General features: G+C 40.5%; 1 protein-coding gene across 2 annotated transcripts in view; it reads left to right on the plus strand.

Moving 5' to 3' along the window:
- Positions 1 to 16636, plus strand: part of fam184a (family with sequence similarity 184 member A) — a 191387-nt gene extending 174751 nt beyond the window's left edge. For both annotated transcript variants that reach the window (XM_034161841.1, XM_034161842.1), the window contains one exon: positions 15710 to 16636. In XM_034161841.1, coding sequence (XP_034017732.1) covers positions 15710 to 15791 — 82 coding nt within the window. In that variant the 3' untranslated portion in view covers positions 15792 to 16636. The remainder of the gene's footprint in view (positions 1 to 15709) is intronic.
- The last annotated feature ends 5270 nt before the right edge of the window (positions 16637 to 21906 follow it).

Consider the following 21906-nt stretch of genomic DNA (forward strand, 5'->3'; position numbering starts at 1 on the left):
TTACATCCCTCCCATGTTCTCACAGAGTCTAACACATTCCTGCTAATTTCTTACCAAGTGCATGATCACACACACATACCACATCCAGTTCATTTTTACAATGTCTTTAGCATGAACAATCACATCTGTCCTTATCAATATTGTGCCACGTGCTGTGCTTTTTTTTACTTCGTTCTGCAAATTTTCTTGTGTCCACATGGAGGGTCAACAATAAACTACAGTCAGAAAAACTCTCCTGCCAAACATACCCGTTTATATTTTAACATACACTCAAATATGCACCATGCAAGCAGTCATGTGTGCATGTGGACGCATGCTTTGAATTGGACTTCGATTTGTATGCGGAGGTGGGGGAGAGTTTTTTAAACTGCGTTTCAACACCACGGACAGCGACCAGCACATTCCATTCACAAACCAGTCCATAGACTGCTGCTGGGAGAGCCATCTGTGCCGCATTTATACTACATCAATGAAATGCCTATTAAGTTTAATTACATCATTAATTTGTCAGTGCAGTCATTACTACATCCTCCATGTTCACATCCTCACCGGTTTCTACTATGTTCCTACTTCCTTGTACAGCTTCTTACTGCATCCACCCAATTTTTGTCAGATGTAGTGGAAACGTGGCTGAGGGTGACGAGAGTTTAAAGGACATAACTGCACCCAGAGCGGCATCACAGGTCTTTGAATAGCAGTGCAAAATATTTGCAAATTAACATTATAACAGAACAAACACCAGAGCCCCACACACGATTGAAGCTTCAAAGAATGGCCTTGGAATGCAAATGGTGTGTGCTTGTTGTTTTGTTTTTCTTCTTCTTTTTCTTTGTCTACATCCACCAGTCACCATGTTAAGTGTGTATCCTTTTTCTGTTGCTGTGGCTGGCTGCTCACTCAGGAAGTTATTAAACTTGCAGTTGGTGTGCTTTTTTTAGTGCTTTGTGTCATTTTGATTATGTTCTGTTTCCTCATTTTCATCAGCTAAATTTTAGCATGTTGCACGTGCTATAAATATTTTTTTCACAAACAGGAAATGGGATTTTTTTCATTTTTGTAAGCAAATTGTTTTATTGCATAAAGAAGGTGGATATTGTTCTTTTCATTCCCTTGTCATCTGTGTGTTTTATTGTTGGAAACATTTGATGACATTATATCTGTTTTAAAGTTTAATAAATTCTTCACACTAAGAAATAAATTATGGAACATGCTTCTTAAATGAATATATGCATTGTGCGTATTTTGTGGCAAAACAATGTTTCTAAGCATTTGGGTTTGCAGCATACACAGGCTTGGGAAGTAATGCAGTATAGTCAAGTTCATAACTAACTGGACAGTGATGCAATTTTTCTAATTTTGCCTTTATGTGCCACCATGACAGAGTTGAAATAACAATCAAGGTATGCTTGAAATGTATAGTTTCTGCTTTAATTCAAACAGTTTAACAAAAGTATCATACTAACCACTGAGAAAGGATGTTCATTTGTATACATAGTCCCCAGACAAAGAGCAGAGCAAAAGCATAAAACCATGAGGACTTTCCAAATTCATGCGTTTAGACATTGAATTATCAGAACAACAGTCTCTCATGGACATTTGACTTTGTACTTTGTGATTTTTATTTATTTATTTTTTTATTTTTTTGCATTTGTTTTCTGTGTTGAAAAACCAGTGGACAATTGGGAGGTGATGGTCTAGTGGTTAAGCATTGGGCTTCAGAACAGAGGATCCTTGGTTCAAACCCAAACCTGACTGGAAAATCACTAAGGGCCATTGAGCAAGGTCCTTAATCCCCTTGTTGCACCCGGTGTGTAGGCAGCACCCTGGCATCGGTGTGTGTGTGTGTGTGTGTGTGTCTGTGTGAATGGGTGAATGTGAAGCATAATTGTAAGTGCTTTGAGTGTCTGATGCAGATGGAAAAGAGTCCATTTACCATTTACAACCCCAATTCCAATGAAGTTGGACGTTGTGTAAATGTAAAAAACAGAATACGATTTGCAAATCCCTTTCAACCTATATTCAATTGAATACACCGCAAAGACAAGATATTTAATGTTCAAACTGATCAACTTTATTGTTTTTGTGCTTATTGTTGAAGTTTTGTTTGTAGGTGGAATTCTTTCCCATTCTTGCTTGATGTACGACTTCAGTTGTTCAACAGTCCGGGGTCTCCGTTGTCGTATTTTGTGCTTCATAATGTGCCACACATTTTCAATGGGCGTCAGGTCTGGACTGCAGGCAGGCCAGTGTAGTACCTGCACTCTTTTACTATGAAGCCACGCTGTTGTAACACGTGCAGAATGTGGCTTGACATTGTCTTGCTGAAATAAGCAGGGACGTCCCTGAAAAAGACGTTGCTTGGATGGCAGCATGTGTTGATCCAAAACCTGGATGTACCTTTCAGCATTGATGGTGCCATCACAGATGTGCAAGTTGCCCATGTCATGGGCACTAACACACCCCCATACCATCACAGATGCTGGCTTTTGAACTTTGCGCTGGTAGCAATCTGGATGGTCTTTTTACTCTTTTGTCCGGAGGACACGACGTCCATGATTTGTAAAAACAATTTGAAATGTGGACTCATCAGACCACAGCACACTTTTCCACTTTGCGTCTGTCCATTTCAAATGAGCTCGGGCCCAGAGAAGGCGGCGGCGTTTCTGGATGTTGTTGATGTATGGCTTTTGCTTTACATGGTGGTGTTTTAACTTGCACTTGTAGATGTACTTGTCAGTTAACTGTGTTAACTGACAATGGTTTTCTGAAGTGTTCCTGAGCCCACGCCGTAAGATCCTTTACACAATGATGTCGGTTTTTAATGCAGTGCTGCTGAGGGATCGAAGGTCACAGGCATTCAGTGTTGGTTTTCGGCCTTGTCGCTTACGTGTAGAAAGTTCTCCAGATTCTCTGAATCTTCTGATTATATTATGGACTGTAGATGATGGAATCCCTAAATTCCTTCTAATTGAACGTTGAGAAACATTGTTCTTAAACTGTTGGACTATTTTTTTCATGCAGTTGTTCACAAAGTGGTGATCCTTACCCCATCTTTGCTTGTGAATGGTTGAGCCTTTTGGGGATGCTTCTTTTATATCCAATCATGACACTCACCGGTTTCTAATGACAATTCTGACAATTATGACAATTAGCAAAGGTCAGCCTTATGCAGTTTGCAAAATTATGAAAACATTGGAAATAATGGCCTACACATACAGCTCACAAATAAGGAATTAAATGTAAGGTTTCCAAATGTGTCACATATACAACCCCTGGCAAAAATTATGGAATCACCGGCCTCGGAGGATGTTCATTCAGTTGTTTAATTTTGTAGAAAAAAAGCAGATCACAGACATGACACAAAACTAAAGTCATTTCAAGTGGCAACTTTCTGGCTTTAAGAAACACTATAAGAAATCAGGAAAAAAAATTGTGGCAGTCAGTAATGGTTACTTTTTTAGACCAAGCAGAGGGGAAAAAAATATGGAATCACTCAATTCTGAGGAAAAAATGATGGAATCATGAAAAACAAAAGAACGCTCCAACACATCACTAGTATTTTGTTGTACCACCTCTGGCTTTTATAACAGCTTGCAGTCTCTGAGGCATGGACTTAATGAGTGACAAACAGTACTCTTCATCAATCTGGCTCCAACTTTCTCTGATTGCTGTTGCCAGATCAGCTTTGCAGGTTGGAGCCTTGTCATGGACCATTTTCTTCAACTTCCACCAAAGATTTTCAATTGGATTAAGATCTGGACTATTTGCAGGCCATGACATTGACCCTGTGTGTCTTTTTGCAAGGAATGTTTTCACAGTTTTTGCTCTATGGCAAGATGCATTATCATCTTGAAAAATGATTTCATCATCCCCAAACATCCTTTCAATTGATGGGATAAGAAAAGTGTCCAAAATATCAATGTAAACTTGTGCATTTATTGATGATGTAATGACAGCCATCTCCCCAGTGCCTTTACCTGACATGCAGCCCCATATCATCAATGACTGTGGAAATTTACATGTTCTCTTCAGGCAGTCATCTTTATAAATCTCATTGGAACAGCACCAAACAAAAGTTCCAGCATCATCACCTTGCCCAATGCAGATTTGAGATTCATCACTGAATATGACTTTCATCCAGTCATCCACAGTCCACAATTGCTTTTCCATTGTAACCTTGTTTTTTTCTGTTTATGTGTTAATGATGGCTTTTGTTTAGCTTTTCTGTATGTAAATCCCATTTCCTTTAGGCGGTTTCTTACAGTTCGGTCACAGACGTCGACTCCAGTTTCCTCCCATTCGTTCCTCATTTGTTTTGTTGTGCATTTTCGATTTTTGAGACATATTGCTTTAAGTTTTCTGTCTTGACGCTTTGATGTCTTCCTTGGTCTACCGGTATGTTTGCCTTTAACAACCTTCCCATGTTGTTTGTATTTGGTCCAGAGTTTAGACACAGCTGACTGTGAACAACCAACATCTTTTGCAACATTGCGTGATGATTTACCCTCTTTTAAGAGTTTGATAATCCTCTCCTTTGTTTCAATTGACATCTCTCGTGTTGGAGCCATGATTCATGTCAGTCCACTTGGTGCAACAGCTCTCCAAGGTGTGATCACTCCTTTTTAGATGCAGACTAACGAGCAGATCTGATTTGATGCAGGTGTTAGTTTTGGGGATGAAAATTTACAGGGTGATTCCATAATTTATTCCTCAGAATTGAGTGAGTCCATATTTTTTCCCTCTGCTTGGTCTAAAAAAGTAACCGTTACTGACTGCCACAATTTTTTTTCTTGATTTCTTATAGTGTTTCTTAAAGCCAGAAAGTTGCCATTTGAAATGACTTTAGTTTTGTGTCATGTCTGTGATCTGCTTTTTTCTACAAAATTAAACAACTGAATGAACATCCTCCGAGGCCGGTGATTCCATAATTTTTGCCAGGGGTTGTACATTCCAAGATATACAGGCCTTACTGTAGAAGAAATAAGGTTTGTGTTGGCCCAGGGTCTCATTGGTGCTGGGGCGTATTCCCTGGCATGAAGCAAATGAGAGTCTACAACATGCCCAATGGGATGGCAGTCTGGCACACGTTACTTCCCCAGCCAAGTCCGGTTTCTTGGGGTGTCTTTTTGGGGGTGTTGCAGGAATATTGATTCTCAGATCTCTTGTAACAAACCCACCTTGTGACACATTCTCAGTCTGGGTTGGACTCTGCTCGTGCTGCATTGAGGTTTTTGTCTGTGATTATCAAGGTTGATTATGAGGCCATAGCTGAAGGGTGGAGAGTGCCCATTATAATGACCTCAGAATGTCATTGTGGTCATTTTGAACATTTTTGTTGTTGTTCTGATGGGTTATTCCAAACAAGACCTACAGTGCTCATTGGAAAGTTTTGCAGCTGAATATGAAACAGGATGAGAAGTGGCACATTTGAGCCTGTCATGTGCTGGAAAGCAGTGGATTAGATTCTGTGCGCTTCTGGCTGTTGTGATAAAGATGGGTGTTGAGCCACCAGGTGAACCTCTGAATCTACCAGTTGATCATTTGGTCCGCAAGTTTGGATGGCTATCAAATGGTTGCGCTCACATATATGAAAGACAAAATTTAGATTTCCTTCTAAGGAAAAGGACAAAGTGACAATTTCTGGCATTTGGAAGGCTGTCAAACTGGAAGTTCTGGACCTTCACTTAGAAGGGCGCAAGCTGAGGTGGCTGGAGCATCTGATTAGGGTGTCCAGCCGGCAAGAGAATATTGAAGTAGACCAAGAATGTTATGTTGTCCATCTGTCCTAGGAATACTTGGAATATCGAGAAGATAATGGATCTGGCTGGGGCAAGGGATGTCTGGGCCACCTGAATTAGACCATTGCCACCGCACCCAATAAGCAAAGAAAGTTTTCATTGGATGACTTCCGGTTTGGGTCATGAAGGAGTAGGCAGCGAATGTGAAGATCTCCGACTTAACTTGTAACTTATGTGACCAAATTTAATACCTTTACCATAGGATTGGTGTAATTTACGCATGCTACAGTGTTATACGACCTTGAACAGCTAATGGCTACCTCTAAACAAAAACAAACTTCTTTGATGACCACGCGAAACACCGTTGCTAGTAAGCTATCTACCATGGCCTCTGACGCTAACCCATCCAAAAGCGACGGAATAACCATGACTCAGCTGGTGCAAGAGCTAGCCAAGCAGCGAGAAAGTTTAAAAGAAGACATCTCTACCCTCATTCAAGAATCACTTGTGCCGTTACAAACTTCAGTGGATGCTTTGACAGAAACGGTGGACTCGGTGCAACAACGGCTGACTACAGCAGAATCACTTGCAGGTGATAATTTTGAGAAGATATGTGCAACTGAATCTGCTGTTGATGCTCTGAAAGCCCAAAATGCGGCACTCTTGGACCGTATCGAAGATTTAGAAAACAGGTCACGCCGCAATAACTTGAGGATTATAAATGTTCCAGAAGGCAGCGAGGGTGTTGAGAATACTGTTAACTTCGTGGCGAACATGTTTATGGAGATCACCGGCGGCAATGCACTGTTTGACTCTGCTCCAGTGCTGGAGCGAGCGCAGAGAGTGGGCACGAAACCCGACGACGCTGATCACCCCCCACGTCCCTTTGTGGTGTGTTTTCAAAGGCACCAGGAGAAGGAATGATTACTGCAATGGGCAAGGCAGAACACTATCACCTACCAGGGCGTTACACTGAGAATATATCCAGATTACAGTGCTGCCCTGTCGAGGAAACGCGCTGGGTTTAACGGTATTAAACAAGCATTTTACAAGAAGGGTATAAAATTCTGCTTGCGTTATCCAGCTGTCCTACGAGTCTTCCACAAGGGAAAGACCTACGATTTCAACACACCGGAGGAGGCACAGGCTTACTATGATCAACAGGTGGTTGGCAAAGAAGATTGATATGACCTAGACAGTTCATGCATGCTTGATGGAAGGAAGCCGCTTTACTGCTTGGAGGACGTCTTGACATGTCTGTGAATTCGAACTTTCGCCAACGTCTACTTTGGTCAATCTACTTTGTTATGAGGACTATGGTATCTAACGGATCATTTCCCTTTCTTTTTTTTTCTTTCTTCCACTTTCCCTTGGTAAGTGCCTTTACCTGTTTTTTTTTTGGGGTTTTTTTAGATAATGGTTGACTGATAGCCTACCTGCTGGATGTTGCTCTGCTAATGTTTGACGGTGGTCGGACTTTTTCCTGCTCCCTTTTGTTTATTCATTGAACGTGTTGAACGTGACTGAAGGGCTGTCAGCAGCATATTTGACTGCGTGCATTTCATTTAAATTTTAACATGGAAATGGTTTCAACTAATACAAGCCATCACTGCTAAATGGTCATAGGCTCTTCACAGTTTAGAAGGAGAGGGTGTATCGGAAGGTCCAGGAGTTAGAAGAGAGCCTGCAGTCTGCCCATGTTCCGGGGGTGGGCATAGGATATGTTATGTTTGGGGTTAAAGGGGTGCTTATTCCTATGAAAGTGTTATTGTTTTTTCCTACTGAACAGAGTATGTTTTTGTTTGTTATTGACAGACGCTTTGGGGTGCACAACCTGCTTTTCATTTCTAATCATGTCATATGTCACATGAATAATGTCAGGGCGGATATAGGTGTAACGCCAACACGTTTTATTACCTGGAATGTGAAAGGAATGAATGGGCCTAATAAGAGAGCAAAGATATTTTCTCATTTAAAGAGGTTAAACGCAGAAATAATATTTTTACAAGAAACACATTTGAAAATAGCAGATCATATCAGGCTTAGGAAGAACTGGATTGGACAGAGTTTCCATTCTAACTTCAATAATAAGGCATGGGGGGCAGCCATCCTGATCCATAAAAAAATATTGTTGTATTGTTTACCATTCCAAACCATCTCAGACCCCCAAGGGCGATTTGTGATAGTATCTGGGCTGCTATTTAGCACTCCAGTAATACTAGCAAGTGTTTATGCCCCAAACTGGGATGATGTTAGCTTTATACATAAACTCACCTCTCTTTTCCCAAACTTAAACAGACATAGTCTTATTCTATCTGGTGACTTTAACACGGTTATGGACCCAGCTCTGGACCGCTCCAGCCCTAGAACTTTGGCACGCTCTAAAATGTCTCTTGCTCTTGGTGAGTTTCCTGACAAAGCAGGCTGTGTTGACCCTTGGAGGTTCTTTAATCCTCACAAAATTCCTTTTCACAGGATTACTTTTCACACGTTCATCATACATATAGTCGGATTGATTTTCCTCATTGAAAAGACACTTCTCCGTTTTACAAAGAAAACTGAATATACTGCAATTGTCGAATCTGATCATGCACCAGTTTCCCTGGATATTTCATTCTCTCAAAATGTTACACAGCCAAGAGTCTGGAGATTAGACACATCCCTACTATCAGACAGTCACTTCTGTGAATTCATTGGTAAAGCAATAGATGAGTTCATATACTTTAACAGGTCTGACTCCATATCCCCATCTACATTATGGGAAACACTCAAAGTTGTTATAAGAGGGAAGATTATTTCTTCTATTCTATTCTATTTCACGTAGTAAGGAGAGAAAACAAAAAGAAAAAGAACTCCTGGAATCAATAAGACACATTGACCAACAATATTCTACCACCCCAACACCTGAGTTATATAAAGAAAGGGTTGCACTGATAACCCAATATGACCTATTGTCAACAGAAAGAACAGAAAAACACCAGCTTTGGTTAAAAGGACATTAGTATGAACATGGAGATAAAGCAGGTCGTCTTCTGGTTTACCAGCTTAAGTGTAAATCCGCGTCTCGCTTAATACCTCAGATACGTAACACATCACAATCCTTGACCGTAGACCCAATAGAGATAAACAACACTTTAGAGATTTTTATTCCAAACTATACACAACTTCTTCCCCACAAGATAAATCAAATATGATGACTTGATAACATTGATATCCCACAAGTAGATACAGAGGCCAAAGACAGCCTTGAAGAAACCATAAAGTTACAGGAGATTGTTGACTCCATTCATAAAATGCAAAGTGGCATGTCACCTGGGCCGGTTGGCTATACTGTTGAGTTTTATAAAAAGTTCTCTCCTCAACTCACTCTCCTGCTACTTGAAATGTTTAATCATTCTTTCAATCAGAGCCATTTACCACAAACTTTAACAGAGGCTTCCATTTCACTTCTTTTAAAGCCAGACAAGGATCCAAATGATTGTGGGTCATATCGACCTATATCCTTGCTTAACGTTGATGTTAAAATTTTAGCCAAACTGCTAGCTTCAAGACTAGAGAATGTTACCACCAATATCATCTCAACTGAACAAACTGGTTTCATAAAGGGTCATCAGTACTTCACAAATATCCGTAAACCTTTAAATGTTATTTACTCTCCTGTGTCCAGGGAGACTCCTGAAGTTGTTGTCTCCCTGGACGCGGAAAAAGCATTTGACAGAGTGGAATTTAGTTACTTATTTACTGTACTGGAGAAATTCTGCTCAAACTTCATATCTTGGATACGTTTATTATATACATCTCCTAAAGCATCAGTAATTACAAACAAGATATCTTCCAACTATTTTCTCTCTCAAGAGGTACATGCCAGGGCTGCCCCTTTAGCCCACTTTTATTTGCATTAGCTATTGAACCTTTATCAATTAAATTTAGGACAACCCCTAATCTCTTTGGTGTCCGCAGATTTGAAACCGAACATAAAATCTCTTTATATGCTGACAACTTACTTCTGTATATTTCCGTTATCATGTATTCCTAATATTGTCAATATCCTTAATGACTTTGGGCTTTTCTCTGGTTACAAATTAAACTTCTCCAAGAGTGAATGCTTTCCAATTAATAATTTGGCCCTTCAGTTACCAGACAATGCATTCCCTTTCCATATATCAAAGTCTGGATTTAAATATTTAGGCTTACACATCACCCGTGCTTTCTCTGATCTCTATGAAAAGAACTTTAAACCCCTCTTGCTTAAATTGGAAGCTGATTTTAAGAGATGGTCTGGTCTTTATCTCTTCCAGGTAGAGTTAGTTGTATAAAAATGAATGTCTTACCCCGTTTTTTGTACCTCTTTCAATGTCTCCCAATATTTTTGTCTAAGTCTTTTTTCCAGTCTTTAAATAAATTAATCTCCTCTTTCCACAGAGAGTTTTTAGAAAGGCCTAGGGACAAGGGTGGCCTGGCACTACCTAATATGAGAAACTACTACTGGGCATCTAATATTCAAAAAGTCATATATTGGTACCAGAATCCACAGCTAGATTGGTGTAAGACTGAGGCAAACTCCTGCACCGCTACCTCACTTCCTGCTTTGGTCACTGCCGGTTTACCACTTTCACCCTCTAAATTCACTTCTAGCTCTGTGGTATCTTCTACTCTGAGGATATGGATACAATTCAGACAACATTTCAAACTAAAAGATTTTTCTATATACAGCCCTATTTGTAATAATCACCTTTTTCCTGCTGCCAGAATAGACCATACCTTCACTCTATGGAGGAGGAATGGTTTGAATGCATGTGACTGCTTCTATATAGATGGCATTTTTGCCAATTTTACTGACCTCTCTGCCAAATTCCACTTACAAAAATCTGACCTATTCAGATATTTTCAGGTCCGTCATTTTATTCAAAACCAGAGTCCAACATTTCCTACTTTTCCAGCAGACTCACGACTTGAGAAGATTTTGCGTAACCCTATGCATTTCAGGAGGTATATCGCAAACATCTCAAATATAATTGCCTCTCTTCAGGAAACGTCATTAGATGGGCTTAGAACTGCATGGTCTGAAGAACTTGGCTCTGAAATTCCTGGATACTTCTGGGAACGTGCTCAGGAAAGAATTAATGGAACATCATCTTGTGCCCGGCTCAGCCTGATACAGTTGAAAGTCTTTCATAGAACTTACTACACTAAATCTAAACTCTCAAGAATTTATGAGACATTGATGACAGGTGTGAGCGCTGCAATTCTGCTCCAGGAAATATGACCCATATGTTTTGGAATTGCCCTAAGTTAACTGAATTTTGGTCATCTATCTGTAAAACACTAAATGATGCATTTAACACCAAAGTCAAACCGTCTGCAGATATGGCCATCTTTGGGAGTGTTGGTTGATGAGCACATGCTACCCATTGACAAGATGAACGCTTTTGCCTTTGCATCTTTGATAGCCCGTAGAAATATAGTTTTACATTGGAAATCCCCTGAACCACCCAAAGTGTCTGTCTGGCTCACTGAATTGTTTTTTTTTTAATTAGAGAAAATTAAATACTTTACTAGAGGCTCAACAAGACAATTTCACAAGATGTGGGACCCTCTGATTGAGTACTATAAAAATCTCAAGACCCTTCCATAAGCCTATGGAGCCCTGAGATATATATTTGATCTTGCCCAGTTATTGACATGTACTTGAATATGTAATGCCCCCATTGTCTGTCATTAAATTTTTTTTTTCCTCAACTTTATCACTGTATGGACAATTCAACTCTTACTAGCATTACTATTATCATTATTATTGTTTTTCCCTTTAGTTATTTATTTAATCTATTTATTATTTATTGTATTGTTCATTTATTTTACTTTGCTATCTATGCTTATATGTGTGTATATGTGTTTTTTTTTCCTTTACAGCAGTATATGGGTGTTGTGGGTGGGTGGGTTTTGTTTGTTAAAAAGAAAACAAATCCAATTCAAGATATTGTATTTAAATGCATCTTACTTTGTGCTTTCTTGAATAAAAAATATACTTAAAAAAAAAAGAAAGCCTTCATGGATATATCATGGATGGATACATTTGAATAATTTTGGTACTAGAGGTGGAAGAAGGTAAAAATGTAAATCTGAAAAAAGCAGTAGGGTTTCAAGACAGCTATAACTGTTGTCTGGAGCCCAACAGACTTTCCAGTGTGTATCAGATAGCCCCACGTCACAGTGTTGCAGTTTTATTTATTCACTTTTTGTAGGTGTGACAGATTATGACCATCTTGCTGCCTTCTTAACTATGGTGAAAATCTACTACCTGCTGCAATATTGTGGAATTACCACTCTTCATCTTGTCCAAGGCTTGTTTACCCCTTTGCAGTTGCAAATAATAACAAACAAAACCACACGTCATGTTTTATTTTGTGTGTGTGTGTGGGGGGGGGGGGTGATGTTGGTGGCGGTGATGTAGCAGTTGTGCCAGTAATAATAACTGGACCATGATGATGGGAAAGGAAGACCTGAAGGAACTGTGCTGAGTGGGGAGGATGTGCTTTAAAAGGTTAAAGGGGAACTCCTAACAACTGAGGCTGTGTGTTGAGGTGTTTTGAGGTCACCACTTATGACCAAAACAAAATTAAGCTGCACATTATCAATTTAGAATGCAAACACCATCACAGGCTAACCAACTAATTAATGTAATAGCATGTGGCAGTCAGTGTCCCTTCAGGGGTAAATGTGCACATATTAATCTCACTAAAAGTACACCGCATCTGGAAAGTATTCACAGCGTTGCACTTTTTCCACATGTATGTCACAGCCTTATTCCAAAATGGATTAAATTCATTTTTTTCCCCTCAAAATTCTACACATAGTACCCCATAATGACAATGTGAAAATAGGTTTTTGGAGATTTTAGCAAATGTATTAAAAATAAAAAAAACTGTGAAATCACGTGTACGTAAGTATTCACAGCCTTTGCCATGAAGCTCAAAGTCAAGCTCAGGTTCATCCTGTTTCACTGATCATTCTTGAGATGTTTCTACAGCTTAATAGGAGTCCACCTGGGGTAAATTCAGTTGATCGGACATGATTTGGAAAGACACACACCTGTCTATATCTCATGTCCCACAGTTGACAGAACATGTCAGAGCACAAACCAAGCATGAAGTCAAAGGAATTGTTTGTAGACCTCCAAGACAGGATTGTCTTGAGGCACAAATCTGTGGAAGGGTACAGAAATGTTTCTGCTGCTTTGAAGGTCTCATTGAGCACATTGGCCTTCATCATCCCGAAATGGAAGAAGTTCAGCTCCACCAGGTCTCTTCCTAGAGCTGGCCGCCCGTCTAAACTGAGCAATCAGTGGAGCAGAGCCTTAGTCAGGGAGGTGACCAAGAACACAATGGTCATTCTGTCAGAGCTCCAGCATTCCTCTGTAGAGAGAGGAGAACCTTCCAAAAGGACAGCATCTCTGCAGCAATCCACCAATCAGGTAGAGTAGCCAGATGGTAGCCACTCCTTAATAAAAGTCACATGACATCATGAGAAACAAAATTCTCTGGTGTGACGAGACAAACATTGAACTCTTTGGTGTGAATGCCAGGCGTCATGTTTGGAGGAAACCAGGCACCATCCCTACAGTGAAGCATGGTGGTGACAGTGTCATGCTGTGGGGATGTTTTTCAGCAGCAGGAACTGGGAGACTAGTCAGGATTGAGGGAAAGATGTACAGAGACATCCTGGAATGAAAACCTGCTCCAGAGCGCTCTTGACCTCAGACTGGGGCGACGGTTCATCTTTCAGCAGGAAAATGACTCTAAACACACAGCCAAGATATCAAAGGAGTGTCTTCAGGACAACTCTGTGAATGTCCTTGAGTGGCCCAGCCAGAGCCCAGACCTGAATCTGATTGAACATCTCTGGAGAGATCTGAAAAATGGCTGTGGACCGACGCTCCCCATCCAACCTGATGGAGCTTGAGAGGTGCTGCAAAGAGGAATGGGCAAAACTTCCCAAAGATAGGTGCAGCAAGCTCGTGGCATCATATTCAAGAAGACTTGAGGCTGTAATTGCTGCCAAAGGTGCATCAACAAGGTATTGAGAAAAGGGTGTGAATAATGGTGTACATGTGATTCCTTAGTTTTTTATTTTTAATAACCTTGCAAAAAATTCAAAAACTTCATTCATGTTGTCTTTTAAAACTAAGCCTGTGTGTGTATGTGAAAACATAATTTTTCTCCCGTCCTGCTGCATGCTTTGCTGCTGTTTACAACTGAGATGGCTGTGTTAAAGTTTAAGTCTTTACTTTGTCGGTGTGGACGCAACCCATTGCTGTTCCATAATGCACACGTGCGTACACACACACACACACACATATCTGTCGCCAAAGGTGGTGTGACATGCAGTTGGATGTTGTAATCTTGTTTGTCATATTCAACTCTATTAAACATTTTATTTCTCGTCTCCCCGTTCAATCCTTTTTTCCTGACAACACCCCTGATACTCTAAAGTATTTTTTTATTTTCAGCAAATGTGCCTGCCTGCGTGTTTATTATGATTGTTGGTGATGGTTTCCCTCTGGTCATCATTATTTTCTTTTGTTGAATCCACAAATAGAGAAGACGAGATGGTCACATAACCTCCGCCCTCCTCTGTCAGCTGGCAGGTGTCTTTTTTTTTCAATTCTTTTACGAATCTGAAATGGCTCTAAGAGACATTGTTGATGTGTTTGACTCTATAATCCTGTCCTCAGACCTGTGCTGAGCTCATGGACCTTCAACATTGTACGTTGTGTTGGTCCATTGATGTCTGTCAGTGAAGTTTTGAGGACTCAGAAAATTCATAGACATTTTGGATATTTCAGCAAAACAAATCAATGATTGAAGTGGGTGTATGTATATTTTGACACTATATATATATATATATATATATATATATATATATATATAGAAGGGTTCAGAATTAATCCAAAATCACAACTATTTTGATGAGTCCATAATGCACTTAGCTGCTTTGGTAACTATCCGTGTGAAAAATATTAAAGAATTTGAACATGCAATTTTCTTTATATTTGTGGGAATCTGTGCATTTTTCTGTGTTTTCCTTTAAATTCCCATTTTAAACTGCATTTTTCTTCATTAAAATAAATGGACTGACTGGGTTTTGATGTGAATCCTTCAGTTTTTACCCCTGTCTTGGTTTCATAAAAAAAAAAAAAAAAAAAAAAAAGAATAAATAAATTACATGTGCACAATTTCTTGGTATGCCATACATCACTGTGTCCCCAAAACTGAAGACTTCAAAGAAATGACTGAAAGTCCAGTGACATTAATGATCACAAAGAGTGAATGTGAATATCTGACTACAGCTGCATCAGTGCATTATTTTTAAGACATTTCGCTGGCCTCATGAATCATTTGCTGTGTTTTCCGAGTCCACTAGATGGCGTTGTCACAAAACAGGCTTTAAAGGAAACTGAAGTGCTTACCTCTTGTAAATGGACACTGCCATCTAGTGGAGTCAGAAAAAAACACAAAATGCTTTGTGAGGCCTCACAAGGCCATCACTCTAAAACCAACAAGAATTCTGGATGTTGTAAAGGAAAATTCTACACATCTGTAGTTACCATTTTCAAACACAAACACTGGGTCCTGATAATACCTTGTGACTGCCCCATTTGGACATTTTCATAAAGGCCTTTCGACATGCGTGTGTTGCCTAAATTAAACCACAATTTGTTTCAGGATATCCAACAAAACTATAATTTATTTAGGATTGTGGCTTCATTAATCTGCATTGGACATGGATTCGGCACAGTTTGGGGATTCCTGCCAGTGCTTCATGACTTCTGTGTAATTTTAAAGACTAAAGGTTTATCCCAGCCAGATTTGAGGCAAAATGCTGTGAATGAACCTGAAGTTTATTTCCTGACTTGTCTTCTTTTTTTTTTTCTTTGCTGTTGCTGTTCACGGATTTGTGTTCAAACCCCGAAGCCCTCCTGAAACAAAGGAGTCCGACCTCGACATCCCAGAAGAAGAGCGCCAGGAGTGGTTTGCTCAGTATTTTTCTTTTTGATTGACCATAAACACGAAACAAGTATTCACCACATCATCTGTGCCAGAAACAACGAAAGATACTGAAAAAAGAGAAACATTACAATCATTTATTTTTCATGAACAGGTTCAGGGATCAATTTACTTTGGAGTCAGTCAGGTACACTGCAGTTAAAGAATGGAAATTAGTTCTCATTTAGCTGTTAATAAACAGCACTGAACGTGATGTCATTTATTTTCTCTTTCTTAGAATATTCCGGTTGTCCACATCCTGGTTTGACTGAGAAGAAACTGAATTGAACTCTAACTTGATTGTCAAACGTCATCAGTTTTATCACGCTTTGGTTTTCACTGTGAATGAGTTCTCTCTTTTAACGGTGACGGTGATCATTAGTGTGTTTATTTTGCTACTTCTTCTTTCTCTGTTTCTGGAAACTAGAATTAAAATGAGTATTGTATTTTTATCATTGTGGGAATACAGTAAGAAATATATATGTAAAGACATATCTGTTGTAGGTTATCGTGCTGTCTGTATGTGAGCCCTCTGAGTAATGCGTCTTAGAATAGGGAGCTGATCTGAGGCCAGTGGGCTTCCTGATTCATGGTGTCACTTACATGAACCTGATCTTGGGTCAGTTACACTTTTCTAACATGCTCCAAGAATAAAGGCTCAGATTTTAGAACAGCATCATCATGGCAAGTTTGTTATAACCGCATAGACGTTTCAGCAGATTTTGGTAGAAGATAAAATACCAGTTTTTAATGGCTGTCTCAATACAGATATAATGATGTCTCATCAATTTTAAAAACAAAAATAGCAAATTTTATATTTCTAATGTGTATGCTTAATAAATAATTGTGACATTTACCTCTTGTTGTCATTTCTTTTGAACTTTAAATTCTCTGTGTTCAGAAAAAGAAAACTGAGTTTTAAGTGATCTCAAGTCCAGAGTGATTTTATTTTGTTTTATTTTGTAAATCCATTCAGGAAGGAAAAGTGTTGATCAGAGGAGGAGGTTTTGCTGCAGCTCAGGTCCTCTACCAGACGCCTGGGAATTTGAGGGCTTGGCACAGTATCTTTGCTGTTCCTTGGACTGCACTCTTCTGGACAGAGACCTCTGATGTTCCTGGAATCTATTGGAGCTACTCTTCCAATTTGGGGGTACAGCCCCCAGTGTTGCTATTACCACTGGGACCACTTTGGACTTTACCTTCCACATCTGCTCCAGCTTCTCAGTTTTCTCGTGCTCCCTCTTTCTGGTGTTGCTGTAAGCTGGGCCAAAACTGCAGTTTTGGCCAGCAACTGCTTGTCCGTCTGGAATTTGAAGTCCCACAGGACCTCAGCCCTGTCGTTCTCAAACACCTTTGGTGGTGTCTCCTGTCGGGATTTGGGGACTTCTAATCTGTGTGTGTGGCACAGATTAGAAGATGTACATGATTCCTGACACTTGCTTGTGCTCCTCGGTGTACACTTGCATCTTGCATCCTGCTGCTATGTGCTGGACTGTCTCTGGGGTACATTTGCACAGTCAGCAACTTGGGTCCTGTTGGCTGTGGTAGACTCCTGCCTCTGTGTTGTCCTTTAGGCCGGCCCTTTCTAACCACTGGTAGGTCTTCTTGATGTCAGCCACTTCCTCTACCTGTTGATGGTACATCCCACGGAGGGGCTTGGTCTTCCATGATACCCTCTCATCCTGATCACCATCTGTCTTCAGCTGTCTGAGGCACTCTTGTAGCAGCTGATCTTTGGGAGGGGGGAATCACCTTTCAGTGTATTCATGGATGCTCCTCATTTGATCCTGGAGTGTGACTCTGGCACTCACTAATCCTCCCTCTCCCTCTTTCCGTTGCTCATACAGTCTCAGTGTGCTGGAATAATGAGTTGGCCATAGATGCCACTGATCTTAAAACATGAAAGCGTCTCACATGACACAGAAGTGTCAAGAATGGAGACACCACCAATGGTGGCTGAGAATGTCAGAATGGTAAATGGACTGCATTTATATAGCGCTTTTCCATCTGCATCAGACGCTCAAAGTGCTTTACAATAATGCCTCACATTCACCCCAATGGCAGGGTGCTGCCATACAAGGTGCTCACTACACACCGGGAGCAACTAGGGGATTAAGGACCTTGTCCAAAGGCCCTTAGTGATTTTCCGATCAGGCTGGGATTTATTCCTCTGGCTAAAGGTCCAAGGAACAGTTAAGACACTGCAAAGTATCCTCAATCAATCAATTTCAATCAATTTTTTTTATATAGCGCCAAATCACAACAAACAGTTGCCCCAAGGCGCTTTATATTGTAAGGCAAGGCCATACAATAATTACGGAAAAACCCCAATGGTCAAAACGACCCCCTGTGAGCAAGCACTTGGCGACAGTGGGAAGGAAAAACTCCCTTTTAACAGGAAGAAACCTCCAGCAGAACCAGGCTCAGGGAGGGGCAGTCTTCTGCTGGGACTGGTTGGGGCTGAGGGAGAGAACCAGGAAAAAGACATGCTGTGGAGGGGAGCAGAGATCGATCACTAATGATTAAATGTAGAGTGGTGCATATAGAGCAAAAAGAGAAAGAAACACTCAGTGCATCATGGGAACCCCCCAGCAGTCTAAGTCTATAGCAGCATAACTAAGGGATGGTTCAGGGTCACCTGATCCAGCCCTAACTATAAGCTTTAGCAAAAAGGAAAGTTTTAAGCCTAATCTTAAAAGTAGAGAGGGTGTCTGTCTCCCTGATCTGAATTGGGAGCTGGTTCCACAGGAGAAGAGCCTGAAAGCTGAAGGCTCTGCCTCCCATTCTACTCTTACAAACCCTAGGAACTACAAGTAAGCCTGCAGTCTGAGAGCGAAGCGCTCTATTGGGGTGATATGGTACTATGAGGTCCCTAAGATAAGATGGGACCTGATTATTCAAAACCTTATAAGTAAGAAGAAGAATTTTAAATTCTATTCTAGAATTAACAGGAAGCCAATGAAGAGAGGCCAATATGGGTGAGATATGCTCTCTCCTTCTAGTCCCCGTTAGTACTCTAGCTGCAGCATTTTGAATTAACTGAAGGCTTTTCAGGGAACTTTTAGGACAACCTGATAATAATGAATTACAATAGTCCAGCCTAGAGGAAATAAATGCATGAATTAGTTTTTCAGCATCACTCTGAGACAAGACCTTTCTGATTTTAGAGATATTGCGTAAATGCAAAAAAGCAGTCCTACATATTTGTTTAATATGCGCATTGAATGACATATCCTGATCAAAAATGACTCCAAGATTTCTCACAGTATTACTAGAGGTCATTACTAATGCCATCCAGAGTAAGGATCTGGTTAGACACCATGTTTCTAAGAACTTCAGTTTTATCTGAGTTTAAAAGCAGGAAATTAGAGGTCATCCATGTCTTTATGTCTGTAAGACAATCCTGCAGTTTAGCTAATTGGTGTGTGTCCTCTGGCTTCATGGATAGATAAAGCTAGGTATCATCTGCGTAACAATGAAAATTTAAGCAATGCCGTCTAATAATACTGCCTAAGGGAAACATGTATAAAGTGAATAAAATTGGTCCTAGCACAGAACCTTGTGGAACTCCATAATTAACCTTAGTCTGTGGAGAAGATTCCCCATTTACATGAACAAATTGTAATCTATTAGATAAATATGATTCAAACCACCGCAGCGCAGTGCCTTTAATACCTATGGCATGCTCTAATCTCTGTAATAAAATTTTATGGTCAACAGTATCAAAAGCAGCACTGAGGTCTAACAGAACAAGCACAGAGATGAGTTCACTGTCTGAGGCCATAAGAAGATCATTTGTAACCTTCACTAATGCTGTTTCTGTACTATCTTCAAACAAACTTCAACTAGGGACGGGTGTTATTTCAAAAAATTTGGAAATCTATAAATGTTTGCATGGAATATGGAAATATACACGGAATAAACCATAGCTGGATAAATTTTGGGTCATTTGGTTCCAAAAACTCATATGGACGGAGCCAGTGAAGATATCGGGTTCAAAAATCGCCAAAAATATAGACAAAAATGTCATATCTTGGGAACTGCTGCACCTTGAAATTTGGCTCCAAATGTTGTTTGATCTGGTCTTCACATTGGGTCTGCATGTTGCTGATGTGTGCGTAGAGGATGTTCTGTTGAGCAACCACTCCTGTGTTCTCTTTGACTTGAGGGTGCCGTCTCAGCCAAGGCCTGTGCTCTCCAAGGTAGAGAGGAGGATTATCACAGATTATCACACATTTTGTGATAAGTTTGATCCTCTTCTTTTAGTGAATGCACTGAAATTGATGGCCTTGTGGACAGCTTTAACGGTCACTGTGCAACTATCTTGGATCAAGTTGCACCACTTAAAATCTAAGAATGCATCTTGTGAAAAGTTCTGCCCCTGGATTAACGATGCAATCATGAATCTAAGGAGATCTTGTCATCAAATTGAACGCTTGTGGAAATCTACAAAACTGGAGGTCCACAGGCTGCATTTGAGAGACCTAATAGCCTCCCTAAATAAGATGTTAGAAGAGGCCAGGGCAAACTACTTCAATCAGCTGACTTCCTCTAATAGAGGAAATCCCAAGCGCTCTTTGAAACTATTAGCTCTATTGTGGCACCTGCTACTTATGTCACTCCTGTTCACTCTAAAACTACTAGTGATGAGTTTCTGACTTTCTTTATTGATAAGGTCAGAGCTATAAAAGACAGATTGCCACAGTCAGTGCCACCTTGTCCAGGCCCCCAGCATATGGGACCACTCCCTCAATGCTGGGCATTATTTGCTCCTGTTACACAAGAGGACATTTTATCCATTATCAGCAAAATGAAACCATCCTCTAGTACACTAGATGTTCTTCCTTTTAGACTTTTCGTGAATGTATTTGACTCTATTGGGCCATGTGTTGCCAAAATGTTTAATATGTCCCTGTTGACTGGTGTGTTATCCAGTTCTTTCAAGCATGCTGTTGTGGAGCCACAGCTTAAGAAAGCTGGACTGGACCCTACAGATCTGAAGCACTTTAGGCCAATATCAAAAACCCCTTTCCTGGCTAAAGTCGTGGAAAAATTGGTCTGTGCCCAACTAACTTTCTTTTTGCAAACTAACAACATTTATGACACTTTTCAATCTGGGTACCGTGAGTTTCACTCCACTGAAACCGCTCTGTTGAAAGTGTCAAGTGACATTGTGATGGCCGCTGACACTGGCAAATGCACTGTCCTGGTTTTGTTAGATCTGTCAACTGCATTTGACACAGTTGACCATGGCATCCTGATCAGGAGACTACAGGATTTGGTGGGGATATCGGGTCCTGTATTAGAGTGGTTTAGCTCTTACCTGGTTGGTAGAACTTTTAGTGTGTCTGTTGATAATGTGATGTCTGAGTCTGCTGACCTTTTGTGGGGTGTGCCCCAGGGCTCGGTTCTGGGACCTATTTTATTTCTTTTGTACATCATCCCTCTCGGCAAGTTGATCCAGCAGTTTTGTGACGTATCCTATCATCTCTATGCTGATGACCTGCAGCTGTATTGCTCCTTTAAAACAACTGAGACCCAGAAACTCAATTCTTTAACCAATTGTCTCACCAAAGTTAAGGAATGGCTCAGTGAAAACAGCTTGCAGCTGAACTCTGATAAGACTGAAACATTGATTGTTGCTCCGGAGAGTGCCATGCCTGCTATCAGGCTGCACCTTGGTGAACTGAATAGTTCAGTTAAGGGCAGCCTGCGCAATCTTGGCATTATCTTGGATGAAGGGATGTCTCTGGAACATCATACGAAACAGTTAGTTAGGAATTGTTTTTTCCAGATCCGGAATATCTCTAAACTTTGAAAAATGGTGTCTTTTGAAGAGTTAGAGATGATTGTACATGCTTTTATATCTTCGCGATTGGATTACTGTAACAGCCTGTTCACGTGTCTTAATAAGAAAGAACTGGCTCGTTTGCAGGTTGTGCAAAACTCCGCTGCACGGCTTCTGACCCGCACCCACAGGGGAGCCCATGTTAGCCCAATACTCAAGTCCCTGCATTGGTTCCCTGTCTCGTTTAGGATAAATTATAAAATCCTGGTGCTTACATTTAGAGCTCTGCACAGGCAAGCTCCGGAATACATCAAGGACCTGATCCAACCGTATGTAT

Source organism: Thalassophryne amazonica, chromosome 21 (assembly GCF_902500255.1).
Source record: "Thalassophryne amazonica chromosome 21, fThaAma1.1, whole genome shotgun sequence".
NCBI lineage: Eukaryota > Metazoa > Chordata > Actinopteri > Batrachoidiformes > Batrachoididae > Thalassophryne > Thalassophryne amazonica.